The sequence below is a fragment of the Heptranchias perlo genome, chromosome 2, assembly GCF_035084215.1.
Source record: "Heptranchias perlo isolate sHepPer1 chromosome 2, sHepPer1.hap1, whole genome shotgun sequence".
Lineage (NCBI taxonomy): Eukaryota > Metazoa > Chordata > Chondrichthyes > Hexanchiformes > Hexanchidae > Heptranchias > Heptranchias perlo.
Genome location: NC_090326.1, coordinates 88,945,870 through 88,962,451, shown reverse-complemented (window position 1 = coordinate 88,962,451; position 16,582 = coordinate 88,945,870). Strand labels below are relative to the sequence as shown.

At 41.8% G+C, this 16,582-nt stretch overlaps 1 protein-coding gene across 2 annotated transcripts in view; it reads left to right on the top strand.

Annotated features, from left to right (window-relative positions):
* phf14 (PHD finger protein 14) overlaps positions 1-16,582 on the top strand; it is a 243,056-nt gene that overhangs the window by 215,390 nt on the left and 11,084 nt on the right. The window contains exon 18 of one of the 2 annotated variants that reach the window (XM_068004010.1): positions 1,977-2,054. The exons of the other annotated variant lie outside the window; for it this stretch is intronic. Within the exon in view, the coding sequence (XP_067860111.1) occupies positions 1,977-2,054 (78 nt within the window). The remainder of the gene's footprint in view (positions 1-1,976; positions 2,055-16,582) is intronic. 2 annotated transcript variants of the gene reach the window in all.

Sequence of the window (16,582 nt, the reverse complement as noted above, 5' to 3'; positions counted from 1 at the left end):
TCTCGGAAAGAACCTGTCCTATTCTTACCCACCGTTAGGTTAACAGAGGCCTAGCTGCTTATGCAATTAGCTGAATCATGGTATGTGGACTAGTGATTTCTGATGGAATTCCACTGTAGATGGCACCCTTCGAACTGACAGAACAGATGGCACCTTTGAATGATATGATCAATAGTAGAAGGAATTCTCTAAAACCTACAGGCTTAAATTAATAAAGAATACAAAATTTGAGCATCTCTGTAACTGAGTGGCATTTCATTGATTGCAATGCACATCTTATGAGTACTGGGCCATAATGACTGTGCTGAAATGTCATGTCTCAGTACAAAAGCTTTGATAGTGATGTGCAAATAGCTGCTTTGATCCAGTAATGTTGTTTTGATTAAATGCTTGGTTACAACTATATGCCAAAACCTTCTTAAATGGCAGGGTGTATTTTCATAGATATTGATATTCTGAGGTAAGAACTTATACTGTACATGTGCTGCATTGACACAGCCGAGCCAAAAGTTAGTGTTCTGAAACTTGAGTGGCTGAGAAATCAGCCTTTGAAAATATTTTGGGGTAGTAAACAATTTTTAAAGGTGTGGATTCCAGCTCCAGAATGAATGATGGGACACCCGAGGCACGGAAAAACAGATAAATTCAATGTTTAAAAATAAAATAAATTAGAAAAAATGTAAAAGATGAATCTAGATAGGTAACAATTTAAAATCAAAATAGAGAAGAAGAAAGAAAAAGCTGTTGAGCAGTTAAGATTCCTAAAAGATTTTTCTCTGGAGCTGGTAGCATTCTTAAGATTAAAAGCCACTCACAGTCTTGGACTAATACAATCTCAGAAAGAGAAGCACCCCAAAGCTAAAATGAAGAACCTTCCCCCCCACTTCTCTGCAACCTTCCCATTTTTAACTTTCTGTTCAATTTGCTCAGTCTCCATTCTTCTGAGCTTCAGCTTTTATTTAGAGTAAACCTTTCCAACATTCTCACCCAACTCTTTGAGAAAGCTGTTTGGACTATTTCACCATTTTGAACATACTCTTCTGATTAAATTTCTGGTTACTAAAGGATTCAATATATCCTTGCTCTAAAAGCTAACCACAAAAGACTTTATTCCCTCAGTTCCTTTTCTGATATGTCACACCCACATGGTTATGTGTTGCCAGGTTTCCATAATTTTTCCCAGAATTTGATGATTTGAATTCTCAAATATGCTGGTAATTGCTTGTTTGGTCTATTCTATTTCCAGAATTTTCATTTAGAATAACACAGTGAAGAAAGTAGAATCTTAAATTCTGATGTTGATTTTAATTTGCATGTACCCTTTATCTTAATTTACTTTGAGTAAAAGCACTACACCAACCAAACCAGATTTATCTAGCATCTTGCTGCTGATTGTGCTGTGGTGGTTTGATTTTGATCTATAGCGCCTTATCTGTAGCATTGCAGTCCAACAACTCCTGCAATGTTTAAAGCAGAGTATTATAATTAATTATTTTAGGAATTATGGATTTCAATCATGAAATGGATACAACTTGACTAGTTTTGTTTATGGGCATTGTTCTCTGGAGTACTGTATATTTCTTCATATATTAGAATTCTACATGAATATATGAATATTCAATATTGGAGCTGTCCAGAGCACCTTTTATTTTTTCTTTTGTTTAATTTTACTTCAAGCCTAACTCTTTCAACAGTATGATACATGATTTCACAAAAGAAGTTGTTTGAACAGTCGGGTTAACTTTTGTTCCCAATTCATGGAGACCCCATTTGTTCCCTTGTGCTAAATATATCTAATTTTATCTCGGGTAATGCCTTAGAAGGTATATTGTTACAAAGGACTGAAGCTATGCATTTTTACAGAAATTTCTTTCATTAGTATTGGTTGAATTTAATTGCCCTAACTCTTTTCAAGAAAACTTACGAAACAAACCTGCATGAAGCTAAACACGCAAACATTTTGTCCTATTCTACAGGCTCTTCTGAAACTGATGGAGCTTGATAGCCATTTTGACAAGCTTTTTTCTTCGGATTGCAGTAGCATTCAATCGCAAGTGTGTGCCTTGTGTTTAATGTACTTTGTAATTGATTATAATAAATTGTCTGTTTTTATGAAATTGAATATAATGCAAGTTGAATTTTTCTCACTACTTCCTAAGTTTAGCATTTACAGAGAAACACTTAATATATTGACCACTGTATTGTGTGTGGTAGGGAGTAAAACTTTTAAGTAGCAATAAATAAAATATCCAGTAAGGAGTAGATTAAATTAGTTGCAGTTAATCTGTTGAAGGTGCTTCTTATTACCAGTGCACATAGCATTCATGGCAGACAAGGATACGGTGTTGTTTTATGTTTCTTTTTAGCCAGTGACACAGGGCTGTAACATCTTACAGATTTATATGAACAAAGATGTACTGTTTACTTAAGTTGGTGCTATTAGTCAAAAGTACTGTAAGCAGCTTTAAGAGGATTAGAAAAATTGGCAAGTGTCTCCAGAGGTATTAAAGGTCATTCCATTAATTTTACAGTGGCTAAAGGAGACTTCAGTCCATCATACCATTTGTGCAGCACTGAGTTAGATTAGGTAGACTGACATACCACTTAATTATTGTAGCCACAAATGGCAGTTTACATTATAGGAATGTAGGAACAGGAGTAGGCCATTCAGCCCCTCGAGCCCGCTCCACCATTTGATAAGATCATGGCTGATCTGTGATCTAACTCCATATACCTGCCTTGGCAAAAAGCTATCAAAAAATTATCATTCAGTTCAATTAAAAACTGATGTCGCTTCAAACACTGAGTTGCAAAAATGCATTCATGTTCTAGAAAGTATTTGAAAGTGGGTAGTAGTTAATTCCATTTGCCTTACATTTTTTGTTGCGCAGTCATCAACATTGTTCCCAGAGTTGTGCTTTGTGTAGGGCCACATACAAATGATGCTTTGTATCATCATTTAGCCTTGGCTAACTATTTAACACACAACTTGATAACTTTGGTATTAGAATGAAGATTAACTTTACAAGCACTGGTATTAAGCAAGGTAGTGCTATATATTGACCTGAGAGAGCACATAATTAAGTTAGTTAATTGTCTCACTCTGGTAGGTTTACTGGTGAAAGGAAATTAAAGACAAATAAAGATCATTATTCAATGGTTTATACTTGAAAGAGTTTTGCAGAGATTAAAGACCTTGATTCAAGTGAAGGAGAATTACATTTTATTTTCCACATGGGATAGCCTCCTTGTACATTTTAGCTAAAATGTTTGTTATCCCTTCCATTCCCTGTTGCCTATTAAATAGAGACGACGTCTTTTTTAAAAAGTAGTACAACCAGAAAGTAATGGGGGTACTTTGCCTTGTTTCTAAATAGACTGTTGTCACAATTAGTTCTGTATGCAGTGACTTTTTAAATGAAAATACCTTTAATTGGTTAGTGAAAGCATTTCTCATTAACGCTTCCTGCAGCATGAAAAAAAATCATTGGACTAAATTAAGTTGTTCGAGATCGAGATTACAGGAGTAAAGATGAAAAGTTAATGAAATTTTCAATGTCACCTTTGAGGTCCTTTAGATAAGTGAAGGCCATTCTGTAGTGATTAATAATATATAGCAAAAAGTGAGATTGTTTCTTTCCCTGAAAGTGTAAGGGTTATCTGGGCAACATAAAGAGGACAGCTACATTTCATTTAAAAAATATTTTTTTTGAGCAATGCATCTGTGTGGATTTCTGATAACGACAAGAGTCGCCAAACAGAGTAAATAATAATAAATATATTTAGGCCATTATTCATGAAATGATTAACATGTTTCCAGTATATGAATTATCAGTGTTGTTTCTTTAAATCCTTCGCATTTGGTGTAAGAAGAATTCATCTTAAATGTCACATTCCTGCCTCTGATACAGGTGTTAAAACTATTAATCTAATGGATTTTATTCTGTACCTGGTTTCTTAAAATATTCACTATTTCTCATTAAGTCTCCATATTAAATCAGTGAAGAGTTTTCCAATTTACTGTGAAATATGCTGAAATTCATAGAATCATAGAATGGTTACAGCACAGAAGGAGGCCATTCGGCCTGTCGAGTTCATGCGGGCTCTCTGTGGGAGCAATCCAGCTAGTCCCACTTCCCCGCCCTTTCCCCGTCGCTCTGCAAATTCTTTTCTTTCAAGTACTTATCCTATTCCCTTTTGAAGGCCACAATTGAATCTGCCTTCACCACCCTTTCAGGCAGTGCGTTCCAGATCATAACCATTCGCTCCATAAAAAAATTTTTCCTCATGTCACTTTTTTTTGCCAATCACCTTAAATCTGTGTCCTCTGATTCTCGACCCTTCCGCCAATGGGAACAGTTTCTCTCTATCTACTCTGTCTAGGTGTAAAATAAAATCAGTATTAATTCTTAAAGCTCCCTGATGGTTAAGTGGGTAAATGTACCTACCACATGGTGTGCTGATCCATGCAGACTATGAAGGTCTCAAGTTTGGTCAGTACAGAGTTAGCCAGTCTTAGTCTGGAGAAGCAGGGAATTGTTGGGGCCACATCAATTGGTCTCAGTGTTTCTTAGTTAGAGAAAGGAAAAATCATTAGGATTCCCGTTCCTGATTGCTCTCCAGCACGTGTGGATGTCAGTTGAGTACAGTGTTGAGCTTGGCAGTGATGATGACAATCCAGACTCGTATGTGAAGATTGACCACTTGGGCAAGAAGGACTGCCAGTGCTGTTGAACTGTAGTATGAGTCCGGAGGAATACCGTTCCAGGGGCAGTACACTTATTGCGAGGCATTGCCTTTAGGAGAGATAAATATGTGTGGAATTATGACAATTGTAACTGATGGTTAAGATCTGGTGCAAATCCTGGCAGAATGGTTATGTGTTAATCACACTCAAATATTGTGGGTCAGCCTATTTGCATAAATACTCAGCTTAAGGTGCAGATGGGAGCAATCTACTGATGGGAGTGTAAAATTGCTTGTCAGTGAAATTTAAAGAGGAGACCAATAAAAGAATGGAGAATGTCACAATAGGATGACAAATATTCTAAAAGCCTTTGGAATGGCTCAAAAACTACCTCAACCCACTAGTAGCCTTTGCCACGGCTGAAGGGGAGAAGATTAAGGGGTGACAAGCAAAAATGTAAGGAAGCCTAATGTGCAGACGTGAGCATGCAGGCAAAGTGACGGTGCATCCCAGCACCTAACCCTCTGGTTGATGGTTGCTGTAGTGGAGGTGGTGCTAACTGAGATGATTGCAAAGATGGCCGCCCTTTGTATCGGTCTTTGGCAGTACCCATAGGTCCGCATTATGGCTTGCCTGAATGTAGGTAGAGGCACGCTTGAGTCCTCAGGTGACAGGTACTGTCACTAACTGTACCAATCCTATGATGCATGCTAGCAGGAGGTATCCTTACAGCAGGTAGTTCAGCTCTCTCCGACGTAGACAAATTGAAAGCTTCACCACATTGTTGCTAGATAGTTATGTCAGTGCCTGCAAATAAACTTGGTAGCATTTTGGAGGTAAGGCCTGTGTTAGCTGATACTGTGCCATCCCTTCTGGAAACATGACGTACTATGTTTGAAGTGTCAGGCCTTCACATGTATCTGTGCCACTGGGCTTGTTGTCACAATCTGCATTAAGCGTTGGCACCTCCACATGCACTAACCCTCTGCCAAAGCAAAGTATGAGGGTACTGGCAGTGAGGCACAGTACCTCTAGCAGCAGTGGCAAAGTAAATACCAAAAAAAGGCTCATGAAAGCCAAAGTAGCATTAGAAAAAAAAGAAAATCAATGCAGAAATAGCATCAGAACCAATGTTCTTATCTGAGATAGATAGATTTTTGGACACTAGGGGAATCAAGGGATATGGGGATCGGGCAGGAAAGTGGAGTTGAGTTCGTATTGAATGGCAGAACAGGCTCGAGGAGCCATATGGCCTACTCCTGCTCCTATTTCTTATGTTCTATGTTATAGTTGTTCCATGTAACAATCTTTTCTTGGTCTGTATTATTTAGCATTGTTTTTCATTGTGATGAAAGTGCTTGCTTATTTGTCGAACAGAAAATGCTTTCGCCTTTTAAATAGGTTTTCTATTTGTTAACCGTAGTTACAAAGAACTGAAATTAACTTAAGAGTCTTGGCTGTCTTCTTCTCTGTTGTTCTGTAGATTTTATTAGAATTTTTGGTTTGAGTACTAATCTGAAACACTGACTCAGAGGATTAGCTGCTCCTAATAGCTGAACGTCTACTGATGTTAATTTACCTTTTTAACGTTTGTATTCTTAACTCTTCCCAGATACCCTGCTTTCATCTCTCCACCCCCTTCCCACACCTCATGATGTAATCAGCAACCATTGTTTTCAACACTAAAACTAAACACAAATAGAATCAAAAATTGTTCTTTGTAATGTTTTCATTTTTTGAAGGAGTGTTAATAAGGTGATCATGTTATCAGATTACTGTGTTATTCTTTTAGAGGTGAGCTCTAACAGTCTATAAAGAGTTTAATCTGAGGAAATATCAATTGATCTGATTCTTACAATATCATTACACTTTCAAGGCACTCAAAGGAACTCCCATATCTCCTCCATTGCTAAAGCTACCTACAAGAAACTTAGTTTCCTTTTTTGTGCCAAATACTTTTTCCCCTTTCAACAACTCTTAACCCTTTCTAAAGCCTAACTCCATCTAAGATTTAAATACAGCTTTAATTCTTGGAAGACATTTCTAGCAGTTCTATCCCTGAACAGGATACCAGGTAATCCGTCACACCATTACCCTCCAACTTTTTCTCTATTTCAATCTTTCTTTTCTTTCTCTACTTTATGATGTTGCTATAATCAGTGCTGCTAAGAACTTCTCTTGTTATTTAAGCATGGTCATACATACTTTGCCTCCTCCTCCTTACATCGTCAATGTGTTGAAATCAGGTCTCATTGCACAGTTTTCTACTAAATTATTCCCTCCTGTGACCTCAAACTGTGGAGTCACACTTGCAGGTGCATGGGTTAGAGAATAGGGGTTATAATGTTGTAGTCCGATCACTGGCCAACTGGGAGCACAGAATTGTGAAATTACCCATAGGACTTCTTATCCCTGCCAATGAGCAGAGTTCTGCACATTCATGCAAACCTGATCCGTTCATCGCCATCCAAGTATTTAATGTTAATGGGACAGTCGGTTCTTCACTAATACTAAAAAGCTAGAAACGAAAGTTCAGGCTTGAGGCAGTCCAACTTTGTATTTTGTATAGTTAAATTGTAACTAGCACAAAGTTAAAGTGGTCTGAGGACACCCCTTTGAATAACTTCACTGCCAAGATATACTGCTAATTTCTGTCGGTCCAATGCTGCTCTGTGTCAATACAAAATATGTAGTATAACCAACCCATTAAATTTGCTCAGTCAGCTGTGTCTAGGAATTATTTGGTTAAGGCTAATAACAAAAGGAGTTTTTGTACTGGTTCTTAGGATCCTTGAATTTTGGTTTGGAAATTGTGTGAGACTGAAGCTTGGACTCAAATTTATGTAAGCATTAAAAATTTCTCAGTCAGAGGCCTACACTCACTTCTGACCCAAAGCTACAATTCCATGCAGTGACTTGCATGCACTTTCAGTGACTGCCATAAACTTACCATATCAGGATAATTTTATCAGTGTGGCTTCATGATTTCCTTCTCTCCCCCACCCCACCCTTAGCTCTATTGACATGATCAAGACCTCAGTCTCCAGTGACCAAGCTGCTTCCTCCCCATTTGCTATGTATAAATGACTCAGCTTATGCCATTTCATGTTCAGAGTTGGATTTGCCTTTCACGTTCATGCATCCATTAGAATTTCAAACTTATTTTTTAAGTGATCAATAGTTTTGTACACAGATTATTGAATTGAATGATTTACATATTCAGATGGTCAGGCTTCTATGCAGTACAAGTGTATATGGAATTTCATTCTGGCTAAAACAGTACAAAAGAATGAACTGCTTAGACTTCTTATTAATAGTAGTCAGGCTAACTGCATATGCACCAGTAGTTTAGCAATGACACCGAAGTTATTTAAAAAGAAGTGGGCATTTCGTAATGTAGTGGTTTCCTGAAAATCAATAATAGCTTGTCACTGAACTAGAAGAGACAGATATTACTTTGGGTAGAGGCAAATTGGCACATAACGTGTACTGGATGTCGCAGTCAGTCAGACCATAGTAAGTAAAAGAACAATCTTAAAAAGAAAAGGGAGAAAGGAATTGTATATCAATAAAAGAGGGATATCAATTACTATCAGAAGCTTTGAAATGTTTAATACATTTCAATTGTTAAAAATCTGATCAGAAGTTTTAGCATGGAATAGTATGGAATTTCGACCATGAAGAATTCGAAATCAACACTGAGGACTAAGATCTAAAATTTTGGAACATTTAGCATTAGTTTATTTTGTTGGGGAGGTGAGAGAGACACAGGAGAGATGTCATGTCTGGGGAGTCTAAAGAGTGCCAAATGTCACTTGTGGAAATCTAGGTGGATGAGGCAGGCTCATGTTGTCTTTCAATCTTTGTGTCTGTGTTCCCCCACTTCTTGTATTATTTTGGGCTTTTGATCTTTTCATTTTTTTGAAAAATCATGCAGCTATCTGTTGAATTCTGAGATTGTCCGTTTCAGCTCTTTGTTTCCTGGTAGTTTCAAGCTTTCTTGTTTAGCATTTATTTTCAATCTTTGTGTTTCTATATCTTTTAACTATTCTGTTTCTTTGAGCTTTCCTATATATGGCTTTTCCACCATTTTCTCCAGTGTATTCCAGTCAGCTTTAAAGGGAAGCAAAGAAAAGAACGTGTATTTATATAGCATTTTGTCACATCCTCAGGACATCCTGAAGTGCTTCACAACCAATAAATAAATTTTGACGAACAGTTGTTGCTGTTGTGTAAGCAAACTCAGTCACCAAATAAAAACAGAAAATGCTGCAAATACTCAGCAAGTCAGGCAGCATCTGTGGAGAAAGAAACAGACTTAACGTTTCAGGTCGAAGAACTTTCGTCAGAACTGGAAGAAGTTGAAGATTAAACAAATACAGAGCCGGGGAGAGGAGGAAGGGGAGGGGAGGAAAGAACAAAAAGGAAGGTCTCTGATAGGGTGGAGGACAAGAGTGATTAAATGACAAAAGGATGATGGTGCAAGGCAAGGAGGGTGGTAATGGGACAAGTAAAGAAACAAAAGATGGGTCTAGAGGAGCTGTAAATGGCAACATCAGAACTATTACCAGCACTTGCTGTCCGAAAAAATAGGAGTGATCGTTATGATCTGAAGTTATTGAAATCAATGTTGAGTCCGGAAAGTTGTTAAGTGCGTGATCGAAAGATGAGGTGCTATTCCTCAAGCTTCCGTTGAGCTTCATTGGAACAGTGTGAGAGGCCAAGGACAGAGAGGTCAGAGTGGGAACTAAAATGGCAAGCAACCGGCAGGTCAGGGTCACACTTGCGGACTGAGCGGAGGTGTTCAACAAAGCGATCACCCAATCTGCGTTTGGTCTCCCCAATGTAGAGGAGACTACATTGTGAGCAGTGAATACAGTATAGTAAATTGAAAGAAGTACAATTAAATCGCTGTTTCACCTGGAAAGAGTGGTAGGGGCCCTGGACGATGGGAAGGGAGGAGGTGAAAGGGCAGGTGTTGCATCTCCTGCGCTCGAATGGGAAGGTGCCGTGGGAAGGAGAGTAGGTGTTGGGGGTGATGGAAGAGTGGACCAGAGTGGGAGGGAGCGGTCCCTTTGGAATGCTGTAAGGGGAGGGGAGGGGAAGATGCGTTTGGTGGTGGGATCGCGCTGGAGATGGCGGAGGACGCTATGTTGAATGTGGAGGCTGGTGGGTGGAAGGTGAAGACAAGGGGTCCCTATCATAGTTCTGGTACGGAGGGGAAGGGGTGATGGCAGGTGCAGGAAATAGGACGGACATGGTTGAGGGCCCTGTCAACTACAATGGAGGGGAATCCTCAGTTGAGGAAAAAGGAAGACATATCGGAAGCACCGGTGTGGAAGGTGGCATCGACAGAACAGAAGAGCTGGAGAAACTGGGAGAAGGGAATAGAGCCCTTACAGGAAGCGGGGTGAGAGGAAGTGTAATCAAGGTAGCTGTGGGAGTTGGTGGCCTTGTAATAGATATTGGTTGACAGTCTGTCCCCAGAAATGGAGATAGAGAAGTCAAGGAAGGGAAGGGAAGAGTTGGAGATGGACCATGTGAAGGTGAGGGAAGGGTGGAAATTGGAAGCAAAGTTATAAAATTTTGCAGTAGGGGTGAGAGCAGGCAACGGCACCGATACAATCATCAATGTACCAGAAAAAGAGGTGGGGGAGGGGACCTGAGTAGGATTGGAATAAGGAATGTTCCACGTAGCCCACAAAAAGACAGGCATAGCTAGGACCCATGCGGGTTTCCATAGCGACACCTTTTATTTGGAGGAAGTGAGTGGAGTCAAAGGAGAAGTTGTTCAATGTAAGAACATGTTCAGCCAGCCGGAGGGGTGTGGTGGTGGATGGGGACTGGTTCGGCCTCCGTTCAAAGAAGAAGTGGAAGGCCCGCAAGCCGTCCTGGTGGGAGATGGAAGTGTAGAGGGACTGGACATACATGGTGAAAAGGAGACAGTTAGGGCCGGGGAACTGGAAACTGTTAAAGTGGTGGAGGACGTCGGAAGAGTCCCGGATGTAGGTCAGAAGAGTCTGGACAAAGGGAGAAAAAATATAGTCGAGATAGGAGGGAAAGTAGAGAGTGAGGAGGACATAAAAAACCTGCAGGGGGATATAGACAGGCTGGGTGAGTGGGCGGAGATTTGGCAGATGCAATACAATATTGGAAAATGTGAGGTTATGCACTTTGGCAGGAAAAACCAGAGAGCAAGTTATTATCTTGATGGCAAGAGACTGGAAAGTACTGCAGTACAAAGGGAACTGGGGGTCCCAGTGCAAGAAAATCAAAAAGTTAGTATGCAGGTGCAGCAGGTGATCAAGAAGGCCAACGGAATGTTGGCTTTTATTGCTAGGGGGATAGAATATAAAAACAGGGAGGTATTGCTGCAGTTATATAAGGTATTGGTGAGACCGCACCTGGAATACTGCATACAGTTTTGGTCTCCATACTTAAGAAAATACATACTTGCTCTCGAGGCAGTACGGTAGCATAGTGGTTATGTTACTGGGCTAGTAATTCAGAGGCCTGGACTAAAATCCAGAGTCATGAGTTCAAATCCCGCCACGGCAGCTGGCGAATTTAAATTCAATTAATTAAATTCAATTAATTAAAATAAAAATCTGGAATTAAAATACTACTATCAGTAATGGTGGCCATGAAACTACCGGATTGTCGTAAAAACCCATCTGGTTCACTAATGTCCTTCAGGGAAGGAAACCTGCCGTCCTTACCCGGTCTGGCCTATATGTGACTCCAGACCCACAGCAATGTGGTTGATTCTTAATTGCCCTCTGAAATGGCCGAGCAAGCCACTCAGTTGTAAAATCTCGCTACAAAAAGTCATAATAAGAATAAAACCGGATGGACCACCTGGCATCGGACCACTAGGCACCGGACACGACAACGGCAAACCAAGCCCAGTCGACCCTGCAAGGTCCTCCTTACTAACATCTGGGGACTTGTGCCAAAATTGGGAGAGCAGTCCCACAGACTAGTCAAGCAACAGCCTGACATAGCCATACTCACAGAATCATACCTTTCAGCCAACGTCCCAGACTCTTTCATCACCATCACTGGGTATGTCCTGTCCCACCGGCAGGACAGATCCACCAGAGGTGGCGGTACAGTGATATACAGTCAGGAGGGAGTGGCCCTGGGAGTCCTCAACATTGACTCTGGACCCCATGAAATCACATGGCATCAGGTCAAACATGGGCAAGGAAACCTCCTGCTGATTACCACCTACCGTCCTCCCTCAGCTGATGAATCAGTCCTCCTCCATGTTGAGCACCACTTGGAGGAAGCACTGAGGGTAGCAAGGGCACAGATTGTACTCTGGGTGGGGGACTTCAATGTCCATCGCCAAGAGTGGCTCGATAGCACCACTACTGACCGAGCTGGCCGAGTCCTGAAGGACATAGCTGCCTGACTGGGCCTGCAGCAGGTGGTGAGCGAACCAACACGAGGGAAAAACTTACTTGACCTTGTCCTCACCAATCTACCTGTCGCAAATACATCTGTCCATGACAGTATTGGTAGGAGTGACCACCGCACAGTCCTCGTGGAGATGAAGTCCCGTCTTCGCACTGAGGACACCATCCAACGTGTTGTGTGGCACTACCACCGTGCTAAATGGGATAGATTCAGAACAGATCTAGCAGCTCAAAACTGGGCATCCATGAGGCGCTGTGGGCCATCAGCAGCAGCAGAATTGTATTCCAGCACAATCTGTAACCTCATGGCCCGGCATATTCCTCACTCTACCATTACCAACAAGCCAGGGGATCAACCCTGGTTCAATGAGGAGTGTAGAAGAGCATGCCAGGAGCAGCACCAGGCGTACCTAAAAATGAGGTACCAACCTGGTGAAGCTACAACTCAGGACTACATGCATGCTAAACAGCGGAAGCAACATGCTATAGACAGAGCTAAGCGATTTCACAACCAACGGATCAGATCAAAGCTCTGCAGTCCTGCCACATCCAGTCGTGAATGGTGGTGGACAATTAAACAATTAACGGGAGGAGGAGGCTCTGCAAACATCCCCATCCTCAATGATGGCGGAGTCCAGCACGTGAGTGCAAAAGACAAGGCTGAAGCGTTTGCAACCATCTTCAGCCATAAGTGCCGAGTGGATGATCCATCTCGGCCTCCTCCCGATATCCCCACCGTCACGGAAGCCAGTCTTCGGCCAATTCGATTCACTCCACGTGATATCAAGAAACGGCTGAGTGCACTGGATACAGCAAAGGCTATGGACCCCGACAACATCCCGGCTGTAGTGCTGAAGACTTGTGCTCCAGAACTAGCTGCGCCTCTAGCCAAGCTGTTCCAGTACAGCTACAACACTGGCATCTACCCGACAATGTGGAAAATTGTCCAGGTATGTCCTGTCCACAAAAAGCAGGACAAATCCAATCCGGCCAATTACCACCCCATCAGTCTACTCTCAATCATCAGCAAAGTGATGGAAGGTGTCGTCGACAGTGCTATCAAGCGGCACTTACTCACCAATAACCTGCTCACCGATGCTCAGTTTGGGTTCCGCCAGTACCACTCGGCTCCAGACCTCATTACAGCCTTGGTCCAAACATGGACAAAAGAGCTGAATTCCAGATGTGAGGTGAGAGTGACTGTCCTTGACATCAAGGCAGCATTTGACCGAGTGTGGCACCAAGGAGCCCTAGTAAAATTGAAGTCAATGGGAATCAGGGGGAAAACTCTCCAGTGGCTGGAGTCATACCTCGCACAAAGGAAGATGGTAGTGGTTGTTGGAGGCCAATCATCTCAGCCCCAGGACATTGCTGCAGGAGTTCCTCAGGGCAGTGTCCTAGGCCCAACCATCTTCAGCTGCTTCATCAATGACCTTCCCTCCATCATAAGGTCAGAAATGGGGATGTTTGCTGATGACTGCACAGTGTTCAGTTCCATTCGCAACCCCTCAAATAATGAAGCAGTCCGAGCCCGCATGCATCAAGACCTGGACAACATCCAGGCTTGGGCTCATAAGTGGCAAGTAACATTCGCGCCAGATAAGTGCCAGGCAATGACCATCTCCAACAAGAGAGAGTCTAACCACCTCCCCTTGACATTCAATGGCATTACCATTGCCGAATCCCCCACCATCAACATCCTGGGGTCACCATTGACCAGAAACTTAACTGGACCAGCCATATAAATACTGTGGCTACGAGAGCAGGTCAGAGGCTGGGTATTCTGCGGCGAGTGACTCACCTCCTGACTCCCCAAAGCCTTTCCACCATCTACAAGGCACAAGTCAGGAGTGTGATGGAATACTCGCCACTTGCTTGGATGAGTGCAGCTCCAACAACACTCAAGAAGCTCGACACCATCCAAGATAAAGCAGCCCGCTTGATTGGCACCCCATCCACCACCCTAAACATTCACTCCCTTCACCACCGGCGCACTGTGGCTGCAGTGTGTACCATCCACAGGATGCACTGCAGCAACGCGCCAAGGCTTCTTCGACAGCACCTCCCAAACCCGCGACCTCTACCACCTAGAAGGACAAGAGCAGCAGGCACATGGGAACAACACCACCTGCACGTTCCCCTCCAAGTCACACACCATCCCGACTTGGAAATATATCGCCGTTCCTTCATTGTCACTGGGTCAAAATCCTGGAACTCCCTTCCTAACAGCACTGTGGGAGAACCATCACCACACGGACTGCAGCGGTTCAAGAAGGCGGTTCACCACCACCTTCTCAAAGGCAATTAGGGATGGGCAATAAATGCTGGCCTCGCCAGCGACGCCCACATCCCGTGAACTAATAAAAAAAAAGAAGGTTCACTCGGTTAATCCCGGGGATGAGGGGGTGGACATATGAGGAGAGGTTGAGTAGATTGGGACTCTACTCATTGGAGTTCAGAAGAATGAGAGGCGATCTTATTGAAACATATAAGATTGTGAAGGGGCTTGATCGGGTGGATGCGGTGAGGATGTTCCCAAGGATGGGTGAAACTAGAACTAGGGGGCATAATCTTAGAATAAGGGGCTGCTCCTTCAAAACTGAGATGAGGGGAAACTTCTTCACTCAGAGGGTGGTAGGTCTGTGGAATTTGCTGCCCCAGGAAGCTGTGGAAGCTGCATCATTGAATACATTCAAAGCAGAAATAGACAGTTTCCTAGAAGTAAAGGGAATTAGGGGTTACGGGGAGTGGGCAGGAAATTGGACATGAATTTAGATTTGAGGTTCGGATCAGCTCAGCCATGATCTTATTAAATGGCGGAGCAGGCTCGAAGGGCCGATTGGCCTACTTCTGCTCCTATTTCTTATGTTCTTAAATAAGCTCTGTGGAGCAAGAATAGGCTGAAACGATGGGTCTCCTGGGGTGATCCTGTTTGTGGATCTTGGGAAGGAGGTAGAAACAGGCTGTGCGGGGTTGAGCGACTGTGAGGTTGGAGGCCGTGGGGGGACGATCTCCAGAGGAGATGAGGTCAGTGACGGTCTGGGAAACTATGACTTGCCAATCTGTGCACAGCAAGTTCCAACAAACATCAAATGAGTGAATGAAGAGATAATCTGTTTTTGGTGGTGTTGGTTGAGGGTAGAATGTTGGCCAAGACACCTAGGAAAGCTTTCTGTTCTTTTTTGAATAGAGCCATGTTATCTTTTACAGCCATCTGAGCAGACAGATGGGAATTAGCATCTCATCCGAAAAATGGTATCTGCAACCTTGTAATATTCCATGGAGGTATTAGCCTAGATTATGCATTGAAGCCCATAATGGGACTTGAGCCCATCAAACTTCCGACAATCAAACCAAGCTGACACTTGGAGGAGTGGTAGAATTAACTCCAAATGGATATAAAAGAAATGTTTCAGCTATGAAAATGTTGGTGCTCAGATTTGGGAATATGGTATGAATATTGTAACTTCCCTAATTTATCCTGCACAAAAAAAACATTTTTATTTGCATTAACTCCACTGCCATAGTCACTTTTTTTTTCTGAAAACAGCTTTTTATTTCCAGTCACAAGCTAGGTAGAGTCTCTGAAAATGACTTGTTACAGATTAGAATTTTGACAGTTTACGTACAATGAAAAGCTGTAGGCTGAGTTTTAATCTGTTAACTCTTGTAGCTACTCCAAAAATATTCCTGGCAACAAATTAAATCTAGCATTTTGCCTGTGGAACTGTATCCAGTATGAATCACCATCTTCAGGAGAGGAAGAAACAAAATAATAGATTTTGGGCAAAGTAAAATGCAAGCTTCTGTAAACAATATTGAAATGAACTGATATTATTTGTAAATAACTGGATATATATATATGTATAAATGTACATTTCTTTGCAAAATCAGAAGTAGCATCAAACAAAACTCATTCATGTATATGCATTGAGTTGTGTGAAGCTGTGTTATTATTGATGTGCCTAAAATGGTTGTTCATTTGCTGATATACATGTTGACAATAGAACTTCCAGTCACAAGTGCTGATGGGTTTCTGATGAACTCTGAATATGATAAAGAAATTACAATGCTACATTGAAATAAAGATAGTATGAGGATAGACATATTTTTAATTTAAAAAAAAATTGCTCCAGGCTGTGGCTAAGAAAACACAACTGTTACAATAGCAGTTATCCATATGTTAGCCCTGATGAAGACTGGATATACACAGTGCTAGTTTTGATTATATGACAACCTGATCTTTGATAGAATTCTTACAGAGAACCCTGCTGTATTAATGTTGTCAGTTAAGTGCTGATTCTAAATGTGATGGCTATTTTAGAAAAAAATAGAAATGGGTTTCATCAGTTTGAAAAGTCTGACATTGTAGTGAAAGATTAATATTGTTCAGATACCTATAATTCCCCAAGTTAGTTTCTGTTACCAGTTTAGTGTATTGCCTGATATATTCTTTTATGTACAGTGGTACTAG